The sequence below is a fragment of the Serinus canaria genome, chromosome 4 (genome assembly GCF_022539315.1).
Source record: "Serinus canaria isolate serCan28SL12 chromosome 4, serCan2020, whole genome shotgun sequence".
NCBI lineage: Eukaryota > Metazoa > Chordata > Aves > Passeriformes > Fringillidae > Serinus > Serinus canaria.
Genome location: NC_066317.1, coordinates 45,939,822 through 45,952,457, shown reverse-complemented (window position 1 = coordinate 45,952,457; position 12,636 = coordinate 45,939,822). Strand labels below are relative to the sequence as shown.

The 12,636-nt window shown below is 35.3% G+C and overlaps 1 protein-coding gene across 2 annotated transcripts in view; it reads right to left on the bottom strand.

Annotated features, from left to right (window-relative positions):
• NFXL1 (nuclear transcription factor, X-box binding like 1) overlaps positions 1 to 12,636 on the bottom strand; it is a 44,330-nt gene that overhangs the window by 9,569 nt on the left and 22,125 nt on the right. For both annotated transcript variants that reach the window (XM_030239134.2, XM_050973776.1), the window contains exons 17-20: positions 10,516 to 10,682; positions 9,684 to 9,753; positions 2,717 to 2,821; positions 1,434 to 1,520 (exon numbers count right to left, since the gene is read on the bottom strand). In XM_030239134.2, coding sequence (XP_030094994.1) covers positions 1,434 to 1,520; positions 2,717 to 2,821; positions 9,684 to 9,753; positions 10,516 to 10,682 — 429 coding nt within the window. The remainder of the gene's footprint in view (positions 1 to 1,433; positions 1,521 to 2,716; positions 2,822 to 9,683; positions 9,754 to 10,515; positions 10,683 to 12,636) is intronic.

Genomic DNA, 12,636 nt, shown 5'->3' with positions numbered 1-12,636 from the left:
AGGTACCAAACATGAAAAGTTTCATTAAGAATTAATGCACTTTGGTTTTAGAAATTAATGGGTGTTTTGCAAATGTGCAAACTAATTTATCTTTGTAAATGTCTGCAGATTTCAACAAGTTTTCTTCCAGTCTGGACACTTTAAACAGTAATAGACATATATAAAGCACTTTCATCAAGGGTCCATATTAGTAGGCTATTCTAGTATGTCATTTGCATAGTACATCAACACAGGTTACAAAAAGGTGCCTAGGAAGAATTTAAATAAAACTTTATCACTTTATATAAAAACCTCAAAACAAGTGAATAAATACCCATTCTTCTGAGAAGAAGGTACACATAGCTAGGCTGTGCCATCCACGATGTCTGTGGCATTGCTTACAGCAGAAACTTGTGGCCATTTGCTCACTGCCATAGACCATTTCTCCCTGCGGATTACAACATCAGGGCAAGACATTGGTAGCAGTATCTGCTCCAGTCAGACAGCACTGACACTGCACCACTCTGAGACATGCTGATGGGTCACAGCTCATGCACTCTTACTGTGAGCTCACCTTGCTTTAGGGAGGGACTCCATATACTATGAACTTATCTTCTTCACATTCTTCCTGGAACTATTTGTTATGGTATTCCCTAAAGGCATAGCCCAAGAGTTTTAGCATTTAACCTGCTAGCAAAGTTGCAGGATTTGGTCAGTGTGGTACTTGTTAGAGCCTGTCAATCAATCCTGAAAATCTGAGCAGAAGCTGACTTGTCGGCTTTGCCCATTGGGCTCTTGGTTGTACATTTATCACATGTAATACTTACCTGATAAAACCCAAGCAATTTATGCATCAATTCTTTTTGCGTATGTTTTTCTTAAAGGTTTGTAACAGGAAGGATCATATCCTGTCTCTTCTCTGTGTGACAGCACACAGCAAATTCATGAAACAGCTGAGCTAGGGAGAAGTCACATTAACAGCAGTCTAAGTAGTCTGCAGTTACTGGAAAGTCTCAGTTCTTCCAGTATAGGATAACTAATATCACGTGGCAGATTATACTCCACACTGGACAAGCTCAGCAACTGATAGCTGCAAAACCTTCATTGAAAAGGCAGATCTTACAATGCCCTGTAAAGCAGTCTGACTCTAGTCTTACAGCACTAATGACTATTTTATCATCACTGATCATCACTTGTTCTCAGTGAAAGAGGAAATAATCAGTTCCAATCAATTCAAATAGAAAAAAAAAAGAAAAATAACATAATACTGTTTAAAAATAGTATTTGAGTCAATTAACACCATTCATAAATTCAAGACTGAAAAATAGCTACTATTCAACAGCACATCCACTTACATTGCATTTCAAGGCAGGTACTGCCTTGAAAAATAATGTTCTTTTTTCTGCTTTTCTCGAAGCTCTGAGAAGAAATTATAGCTCCAATGGTTACATTACCTCATATGCTTTCCGCTTCATTTCCTTGCATAATGCATCACATTCCAGTGAAACTTGGCCCTCTTGTATCTTGCTGCACTGCACTTCCTGTTAAGTATAATTTGTCTTTTATGATCATTTCCCTATATAAGATTTTAGTTATCAACTTTTTTATAAAAACAATAAAAGTTTCTCATTTAGTAAAACATTTGTTTTACACATAAAGCTAATGACTGAATGTTATTTCAACCTGTAATTATATATTAAATTGTCCTTTTTTTTTCTTCTTTCTAATAAGCTAAGCTGAAAGGAAGAATAAATCTACAGTCCAGTTTAATTTTACTCCTCTTTACTCATCTGTTTGCCTTAGACAAGTAAGATAACCTTCTGAACCTATGCATTTAGAGTGTCAGTAATTTCATATACATTAACTGGCTTAGATTACAGGACATAGTCTGGTCATGGTGGGGAAATTAAGTAATTCTCAATCATACTTTCTCCCCTTTTCCTAGTATTGAAGAAATTAAAAAAAACCCAAATCAATGAAGTGGTTATCTGTAAGTAGAGGCTGCTCAGTTGCAAGCACTTATTCTATATATGTCATCTTTTCTCTTGCTGGGCATCCCACCTGCAAGACTTCTTGGATGCACAAGACATATTTTGGAGAAGCTTAGGACTCTGGGGAACTACTGGAAGGTTTAGAAGTTAACTGGGTACAGAAAGGTAATTTGAACACTTTTTAATTAAGACAGATCATGGGGGTTTTTTCCCATTAAGACATTATCATTTGTCAATATAAATTTCTGTTGTTCCCCTCATAATAGTGTATAGGTATAGTAAACCTTTTATATTACTTTGTTCTTATCTGTGTTAGAAGCTAAGGATGCTGATGCCCACACTTGCTTTTAGGTTTGCAGGGAACCTTAATTAATTATATTAGTTCAGGTTTCACAACATCTGATTCCACCTTCTATACATTTTCCCAATATTGTCATAAAAATGTCATTTTTATTCTCAAATCACTCCAGATCATCTGAGGATTTTTCTCACAAAAATTTAAGTGTGAATGAAGTTAAAGCTGTTGTAAGTCAGGCAGCTAACATATTTTAGAATTAACATGATTTTATATTCTCCAGTGAATCTTCTGATATGGCAGCCCAGATCTTCAGCTGATGTGAATTGTTACAGCCCTACTATAGTAACAGGCCCAATTCCAATCTGCAGCATCCACATCATCCATCCATACAAGCTCAGGAACATGCAAAGAATATACATCCTTCAAAAACTGCAACTTGTAAATTTACCTTTTTCAGTCTCTTACACAGACATCGGAGTTTAACCTTCTGGCTGCAATTAAGAGGACAGCTACCTGAATGGCAAATCTCTTTACACCGGTGACCACAGGGCAACTGTAAGGAACAAAACACAAATTAAACTCCCACATCAATAAAGCATTGTAAAATTACCAAGAACCCATGGAAGTGGTTTTATTTCAGATGCAGAATTTTAACAGAAAACTCGTTCAGGTAATCAGTCTTTTAAACTTGTAAAATAATTGATTTTCCTTTTCTTTTTTTTTTTTTTTTTTTTTTTTGTGAGGGGGAAATGTTTGCTTATTATTTACTGGTTTTCAATTCCTGTAAGATGATTTCTCTTTTATTGGCACAGCTTCATTAGAAGACAATTTCTCCTTTCACATGTTTCAGAAACAGTAATTTCCACAGTAATGTATACAACAATCACCCCAGCTATCTCTGTGCTGGGGGAATACAAATGGATAAGGTAAAAAAACCCTGAAAACTGAAATTATGTGTACTGTAGCTACTTGTAGATTAGACAGAGTAATACAGGAAGAGGAAAGAATCAGAAGCAAAAAGACCACAGAAGAAATCTTCTATTCAAGCATTATCTGAACTAGGCAAAAGTCAAATAAAGGTCAACAAAATTCCTATTATGTCAAAAATAATTTCACAGATTCCTAAATTTCTGCATTTGGCAGATTATCCTATTTCTGCCATCTGAAAGATAAAGACTTTTTTTTACTTCCAGTGCAATTTTTAACTTACAAAGAAAATATTATCACTCATTTACTGTGTAAGAATTGAGTTACTAATTTAAGTAGGCTGATTGATAAGAATGTAGCAGTGCTCCCAGCATTGCATTAGATAAAGTATGTCAGGAAAGTAAACAGATTTTTTTCATTGTTAAGAACTTGACTAAAAATATCCCTTGCTCATGAGAAGTCTTCACAGTAACAATTTTTCATTTTCAATTACATAACCCAATACTGTTAATAACCAAAGACAGAATCTCACAGAAGACATCTAAGCAACTTACTTATAGAGAGCTTTAAAGCCCCCAACTGCTTAAAATAGCATTAGACAGTGTTCTTTATCAAAAGTGAAATTTCACCTCTTCACTGTCATCAAGGGATTAACACAAATTGGAAAATGCTCTACGACATACAATTTTAAGATACGTTTTTCACATTTATTAAAAATTCAAAATGTATACATACTATATCACTTCATCCACAAGAATGAAAACAGTAAGTATCAAACCCAGGTGGGTACAACTTTGATTAGTAAGCCTGGGTTCTCAGAAGTCCATTGGAACTGGCACAACATCTGAGCTAGTATCATGAAACATATATCTAAACAGAACATCAATCTTTCAGACTAAAATTATGGAACACTTCCACATGTCTTCATGTCCACGACAATCACAAGCCATTACAGATAGGTACTTTGTGCTTTCGGCTCAGTTTCTTAGTTTTTGGTTCAGCACATTTCATATAGGACTAGAAGGAACCTTTAAGTCACCATGTTCTGTCCTGAAATCCAGTCTTCCTAGAGGCAGGTACCTCATATATCCTTCCAGAACTGGATGAACACCTACTGTGGAAACAGTCCCCCATTCTGAGCCTATTCTACTGTTTCACTAAGGAGGGTGCTCCGTGAGGTCACTACAAGATACAAGAGGTTTTTTTGAGTTTCCTAGGTTTGTTCTAGCTAGTCAAGCTGCAGTTCTTATCCTCATATTGAACTATTTCTGTCTTTTCTTAAAAGGCTCTTTATTATCATAGTAATGCCTTAATTGAATTTCAACTATGTTCAATCAATGTTTCTTGAATACACAGCCAGAACTGCATGTAATATTTCAAGTGACATCTCAGCAAGGACTTTGTACAATGCCTTGATTGCACCTCATTCTTCACAGGGTACAAAGATTCCCCAAAACATCTTCAGCTCTCATCACATTTCTCTCCAGCTAATCATTCTGTGAAAATAAGAATATCTGCTGTTTCCTGGGAGCTTATTATAAGCTTCACATGTATGGTCTTATTGTTTTGGGCTTTTTTTCTTCATTTAATAACATGACCCCAATACATGTGTTCTACAGATGCACTTCCTCAATTCTCATACACTGACAACACCCCAAGACTTTTCATCAGAAAATTACCATGTTTTTACTGCCAAGGTCATTACTGAAAACAATGCAAAGTTGAGAGTCAGTTCAGTCCTTGGAAAATCTTCCTTATTGTTAATATCTCTTGCTCCATCTTTTTCTTTAGTTTTGATGTTGTTTTGGGGGAGGAAGTTGGGTGGTTTATTCAAAAGATAATCAAATACAATTGTTTCTTTTAGCCACCTTCATGCTGGTATTAACCCTCTCCTGTATCTGAACTAGATAGTCACTAAGTAGCATTGACTCACTCATTCAGCTGAAGCTGTATGCAGCAGATGTCACCTATTCATTTTATCTGGAGGGAAAAATATATAAATTGGTCACCTTATCAAAGAAGAAATCTAGTTTTTTTTCAGGCACAACTGATCATCAGCAAATATTTTTCCCTGAAATCAAAAAATTATTTTGCCTCATTTTAAAAATATGAGGGGAAAACCTTGTCTAAGCCTTGTATGCTACCAAGGCAAGACTACCACCCAGAATGTGGAAGCTAATGGAAGTGTGTCCCCACAACTGACTACAGTCTCTGCAAAACCAATTTGCTGCTGCATGAACACTGCCTCCTGGCTCCCTACACAACAGCATCAGACAATAGGTCCATCTAGTCTCACCTGCAAGTCACTCATGCTGGCTAGAACAAGCCATGGCTAGAACTATTACTTCCAGCTTACTCTTCCATAATAATTAGGCACATTTCCACTAACAGTGTCAAAGCCCAAACAGACGTGTCCTAACTGACATGTTAGAGCTGCAAATTCAAGACAGTAACCCTCACCTCGTCCTCTAAGTGCTACTGCAATAAAATTCTTAGACACCATTAGACCAAAATATTTATAGCACAGGAATATGTTTAATCCAATACTGAAAAGCAAATGCACACGCTTAAGTTTCCCTGCCAGCTTTTTTCTTGTCCTATATCTCTGTGCAGGATTTTTCTTCTTACTCCCTCCACTAAAAAAAAACAACACTAAAAAAAAATATCGAGAGAAGCTGTGAAATGAATGGCAAAACAACCCCATGATCACAGAAAACAAAAGCAATCATTCTGCAGCTTCTGCTGGATAAAAAATGTAATGGGGAAGGATTTTTTTTGCTTGTTTTTAAGTCAGTGCTGAACTACGTGGTGCTCAAAGTGTGTCAAAATCTCTCATCAATGCCTTCTGGACTAAAGCCCAAATTGGACAGGCTTTATTAAAGTTTGATATAACAAGGCCATTAAAATAAGGGATTTAATCCACAGCTCTGAAAAAAAACAACCAAAAAATGTGCTACAATTTTTTTTTTTCCATAGGCAGTGCATTTATGTCTTAACATTATACCTGATGATGATAAACTCTGTCAACACTTATGGACGTTTAAGTGAACTCCAACTGAAGGCAGTAAACACAACCTGTTAATACACATCTGATAATACAGAAAATAGCCTGGTTCTAAAGAAAACAGCACTTTTGAGCACCGATCCCAAAAGCTAAGTACAAAAGAGAATTTTACCACTTCCAAAGACAAAAGTAAATTTTTCCAATCCACATACATTTGCAGTGTGTGTTTGCAGAATTAAATTTTATTTCCAGAATGTTTAATTAATTCAATGCATTAAAAAACACAAAAAAATTTATCATAATGAAGTCATGTATTTCACATCAAGACAAAAGCAGAGTGCACAGTAAAACTACAAAGTTTGGCTATTTTGTCAAAAAATACTAACTACATGGAATAAAGTATTAAATACAGATTCACAAATACTAACAGGAAAACACAGACAATGAAAACTGATGGCCTTAAAATTTCTATGTAAGAATTGTCTCAAAACATCTGCAAGCATGATCGTAAGAATTTAATCACCCTGATTAAGAAAAAAATAAAGTTAAATTTCCTTTAACAGGATATCTTGTTATTACTACCAAACAAAAGAATTAACTTTTTAATTAAAATATCTCATATATAACAGCTGTTGCAGCATTAAAGACACTGCTTATCCCTAAAGCAGAAAGGAAACGTCAGCTGTACTATGCAATGCTGGAAGTTACTTTTTTGGTTTTATTCTGCCATAGGCAAAAAAAAAGCATGGAACTTCTCAAATTTTTCAAGTTTCAGTAGCACTTTTGCAAAGGACCAGACAATATAATTGGTTTTCTTTAGCCCCAAATGTACCACGGCAACTGTAAAACAAATGTAGTATCTGTCCTACCACTGTCTTTTAATATCGTCTACTGCCATTTCCATTAACCAAAACCATCTCAAAATGACAACTGCAGTAAAACACTTCATTCTGTTGTTGTTGTTGTTGTTCTATTGTTGTTCTATTGTGACTATAAGTTGCACTATGGTAAGCTAGAAGTGATAGTGCACACTGATTTATAGGAAACATCAACTTCACTGAGCTCTGCAAATGACTCGATGTCAGCTCCTGACATAGAATAACAAAATTCTCAAGAGACACTAACGTGAAATTTAGTTGAGGCTTCCAGAACTACACACAAAAACACTTCCAAATCAGTTTTGGGTAGACATTTTAGATCTGCAATCTGTAAATGCTCTAAATTCAGTAGTCATATACCTCTTATTGCTGGCCAAGTTGTTTGTAAGTTCTTGTCTCACAAGACAAAAACTTAAAAATAACAAAATGAGCTTGGCCTGTATTTGCTGGGGAGAGCTAGTAGTGGGAGTGGCAGGGTGGTGCCTATTAAGCCTGCCCCTTCAAATTCTGTTTATCAATGATTCCTTTAAAAGAGCACTATGAGTATAATTTGTATTATGATACAGGTATCTCATTTTCTCAAAGCTGCAGAGACGTATTTTGTTTATAAAACAGAAACAGACAAAAGATCCCCAGAACTGTTTAGTATTCAGAGAAATGCAACAGACTTTTTAGACAAAAAATAGTAAAACCCCCATACAGTACCCATGTAGTTACCAAAGTAGGATCTGAAGAAAGTAGGAAGAAGTGTAACACAAAGATATGAACTACCTGAAGCAAGAAGGTACTAATAGCTAATTTCTATATTTCACGAAAGACACTAAGAGCTAGAGCTAGGAAAGGAAAGAAAAGGAAAAACATGCATTTTTTTCAACATCAATTACAGTAAAACAATGGTCTGGATAGCAGAAGCTAGAAAAACCCCTTGTTTTCCAAAGCATTTATAGGAGTAAGAATTTAAGAATTGCTTCATAAAACTAACATAAATTCTGTTACTGTACTCCTTATTTCACATCCCACCAAATGAAGTAAAAAAGAAATTATCTGTGGGACAGGGCAATTCTGAACAGCAAGCTGGAGTTTGGGACCACTCTTAGGTGGATTTTAAATCCCAGACTAAGTCTGGGGAATACATTCAGAAAAATCACAACAGTTACATTAATCAAAGATGAGCTATGGGAAACAAAAGATTCTTTGAAGAGAAGCTGAAGTACAGAACATATAGTTCATGATAAGAGATTGTAAGCACTCTTGAAAATACAGAGAAGAAAGTCATGGAGCAAATAAAACCAAAGGAACAGAGAAGGACATGAAAGGACAAAATTAAGAGATAAATGGACAATTAAGTAATATCTCAAAGTGTTCCCCCACCAGGAAGTGAGCTTTCAGACATCCAAATGAGAAAATTGTGACAGAACATTCAAGTACAGAAAAAAAAATCCACCAGATAGGCATCTACAAGGGCAAAAAGCAGAAAACATAAGTATGTACAGAGCACAGCCTTGCCATTGGGGTTAACCCAATCTTGTCTGAAAAGCAGAGGATTAGATTAGACACTGTTGGGAAAGCAGGAGAAATCTTGTAAATTTTTGTATTTAATCAAAATGAAAAAAAAAAAGTTTTCTAATAAAGACAAGGACTCAAATTTGAAATTTCTGACATTGGATGATAATGAAATTCCTGCTTTTCCACTTTAAACATTTTCTAACCCTCCAGTGGGAAATGGAGTAAAGAAAGAGCTGGCACTCTCAGCACAATTAATAACAACTAAGGAACAAACATAAAACAGTAAGTAACACAAGGATTTCTGAAAGCACACAAGCAGCACACAACTGCAGCACTGGGAGGGATAAGGACAAGGTCCTTTGGCCCATCCCTCACATCCAGTTGTGGGTAACACTGCTGCAAGAGACATCCTGAAAGACTTCTAAGCTGCTTCTGATGAAAATTCGATAGCTTTATTACTTAAACATAGTATTGAACAGGAATTTTCTTTACTGATGCTACTGGCTCATAGCCTATGTATCATGTAGTAAGGGTATTATTCCTCTCTTCTTCACAGCAGATCTTTAAATGCACCCAGATACAGCAGAGAGACTAACTGGCTTGTCTTCCATTTTACACTACTTAACATGTATTTCACTAATACACCAGGAAATTATCATCTCATCTCATTTATTAAGTATAAAATCCCTTTGCCTCCAAATTGCACAGATAGGGATTCTAAACCTGCACTTACATGAGAATAGCAAGCACAATTCTTACCATTTTTCCTAATCAAACAGCATCTTATAATTTATGAGATATAAATTGATGACCAGTTTTCAACCATGTAAGAGGACATACTATTCCACATTAAACCTCATCTGTGTGTTTAAACATGCAAGCCATTAGTGCCTTGGAGACAAACCTCTGTTCCTTTAATATAACCCTCCTAGTTGACAGGAATATATTAATAAATGTCCTTCAAGTACAGTTCACTAACCACCTTCAAATCTATAATTTAACATATTCACTTAGACTAAGCTTCTCTAGTTTGCTTGGCCTATATTCACAAAATTCCACATACACATCAACTGAAGTATTTCTTTGGTAATATGGCTTACCTCTTTTGGACACTGATTTCTGCAGGAAATAAGAAGCTCCTTTTCTTTTACATCAGCACATGTTAGTTTTCTGTAAAAGGAAAGATGTATTTGTGTTAAAAAAAACCCTAACAATTGAAAAACACCAGAAGTCAATGCAATTAGGGGTGTATTTTCAGTATATTTCACTGTAAATAAAAGAACTCATTTGTCTACATCCAGTGTGACTAAATATAAACTGCCCTGTTTTACAGACAAACCAACATAAATTCAGAGGACCTAAAGTACTTTAAAGAAAATGAAGAAAAATATACTTGCATATTATGAATATTTTCAGAACAATCCCCAAGTTCCAACTCAAATTTCGTGAAGTCTAGCTTAAAATCTATCCACATACACAAATGATTAAAAAAGTGTACAAATTGAAAGACTAAGCAGTTTTTCAATTAAAACAGCTAGCAATTGAAAGATATTAACTGCAAAGACAAAGATCTTTTAGACTAACTACATTCATTTTAATACTTGTATAAAATTCTTCTTACATACTCTAAAAGAAGCACATATAGAACAAATTTTATATAGATAACATTATGATTGCATAATTCAAAGGATTATCTGTATTATAAAAACAATTTCTGTTCATGAGATTCCATGCATTTATAGTAATTTTAGCAGTAACACCAAATAAAATACTTCCAAAATTTAAATAGAAAAAAACCCATTATCATAGAAATTATAATCAAGAGAAATTTTATAAATTGTCATAAGAGTAGCTGCCATTCCCAGGCATTTCAAATTATTTCCAGTTATAGTAGCATTCAAATGAAAAGCTGGGTTGTGTTCTGACACTTACAAGCATTCAATATACAGTACTGATAGTTTGCAGTGACACTTTATTTTAAGCATCTGGAGACATGATGGGCAATCCCCAGGATGACAGGGCAAAACACATCGGTGAGGACAGCCAGCTGGCCGGGGCTTGGTGCACTCCTCTTCACACTGTGAACATTCTGGACCCGCCTAACAAAAATAAAACAAAGTGCTAAAGAAAATGCCAAGTATTTGTTTTGTGGGGTGTCATTAATGACCTGTTACATAGAAGAAAGAGTTGGGGTGTTTTTGCTATGAGAATCAAGCTACTCAGTAAGATATTTCACAAGCAAGAGTAATTATTAAAATATGTTTTTTAAGAAAAAACTAGAAATGCCAGTGTTTGTCAGTCAAAGAGAATTCTGTTTTCCCTCCTGGGCATAAAAGAACCTTCTTAATATTAGAGCTTTGGAAAGTGACCATAAACCCTGTTAATTCTCTAAGGAAAATTGTTAGAAAAATAAGTCATTACATATTCAAAACCAACTTATCCCACTCACCATGCTCTTGTAATGCTTGAGTCATTTCATACTACCCTCTAATACAGGGGTGGAGGGATTGGTTTGCTTGATTTTAAGAAGCAAACTTTAAGTCATTCCATTTCCATACACATATGATATTTTGTATAATCTTCCAAAAAGGATTATTAACCTGGGAATATCCTAGGAACTGCCTATGGTCTTGCTTCTACTCCACAGACTACACAAGTCTACCAGAGCTGTGATGTCACTCTCATTCCAGGTGATGTGATCACCGGCACAAGGTGATGAACAGCACAGTAAATAAAGCTTCATTTCTACTCATATTCTTAACAACACTTCCAGAACCCCAATCTGTGACCAAATAGACCCAGACAGATTGACATGATTTATCAACTGAACCTACACAACACAGTATTTAAGGCCCACTATCACATTCAATGTTTAGTTTCCAAGCAGTCAGCCAAAGTAAAGCAAATTTATCCAGGAATGAAGCTACAAAAAGCTTCCCCAAATGGACTTTTCCAACACCAGCGTTTCACTTAATGCTGTTCAAAATAACAGCATAGGAATTTTTACGTTTTAACAGTTTTTCCCCAGTCCCCTTTCCTTCTCCTTCTATAGATGAGTAATTTTTGCTGAAGTTTAAAAAGAAACCTTTGTACAATGACTGTTTACAAATCTTAACTCACAAAAATTCAAATCTAAGAAAAACAACAGCAGCTAAAACCATTTAGAAAACTGTCATATAACATTTAACAGTAGGTAAAAGTAAACAGCTGGCCTTTCTGCAACATTTTTCTAACACAACATGCAGAACAAACTGAAATTCCAGACAGAAAAATCGCTACTCAGACATATAAGCCAGAAATTTAATCAGCCCTGACTACATTTAGTCTACCAAAACAAGAGAACAAAAGCTCTAAAGGTCAACACCAACTTGAGTTCGTAAGAATTGAAGAAAATTGAGAAATGAGATTTACCCATGCTTTGCAGGTACACAGACTCCCATTCTTCTAGAATGTACTGCCTCATTCAAAATGGAACAGTCCTGACTCATTCACATTTTAATTGGCTTAACTGAAGCAGCAGGCAGGCAGCCTCTGATAGTCAGAACTGGGGATGCTTAACTGTCACTCTCACTATTTACTGATGTCACTCTGTTGCTGCAAGTTACTGCTCCACCAGTTGCACTAACAGCCCATACTCCTCACACAAAATTTCCACAATCATAGATTAATGTGTTAGCTACAATATACAGTTATTAAATGACAACACCATCACTTCCAGGACATGAATCCACAGAGATATTATGCTATTTAAGTTAAATGTAAGCCAGCTGAAATACAACATTCCTGCTTTATACCCAATTAAAGGGTTCTCTATTTTCTAAATGCTCAGACTGCCCATGCTGCAACTTTTTCTAAAATAATGCTTAAAAAAATCTTGAGAAGATGCTTTCCTCCAAATCATGATTCTCCCAAACCATAAAACATATATCTGTGTCTCTCACTGCTCATAACTTGAACAATTTTAAGCTTTATATTTTTGTTTCACATTATCTTCAGCTGTTAACACCTGCAACTTCACTGAATAAATGACAGTTTCTAGTAGACACTGACAAA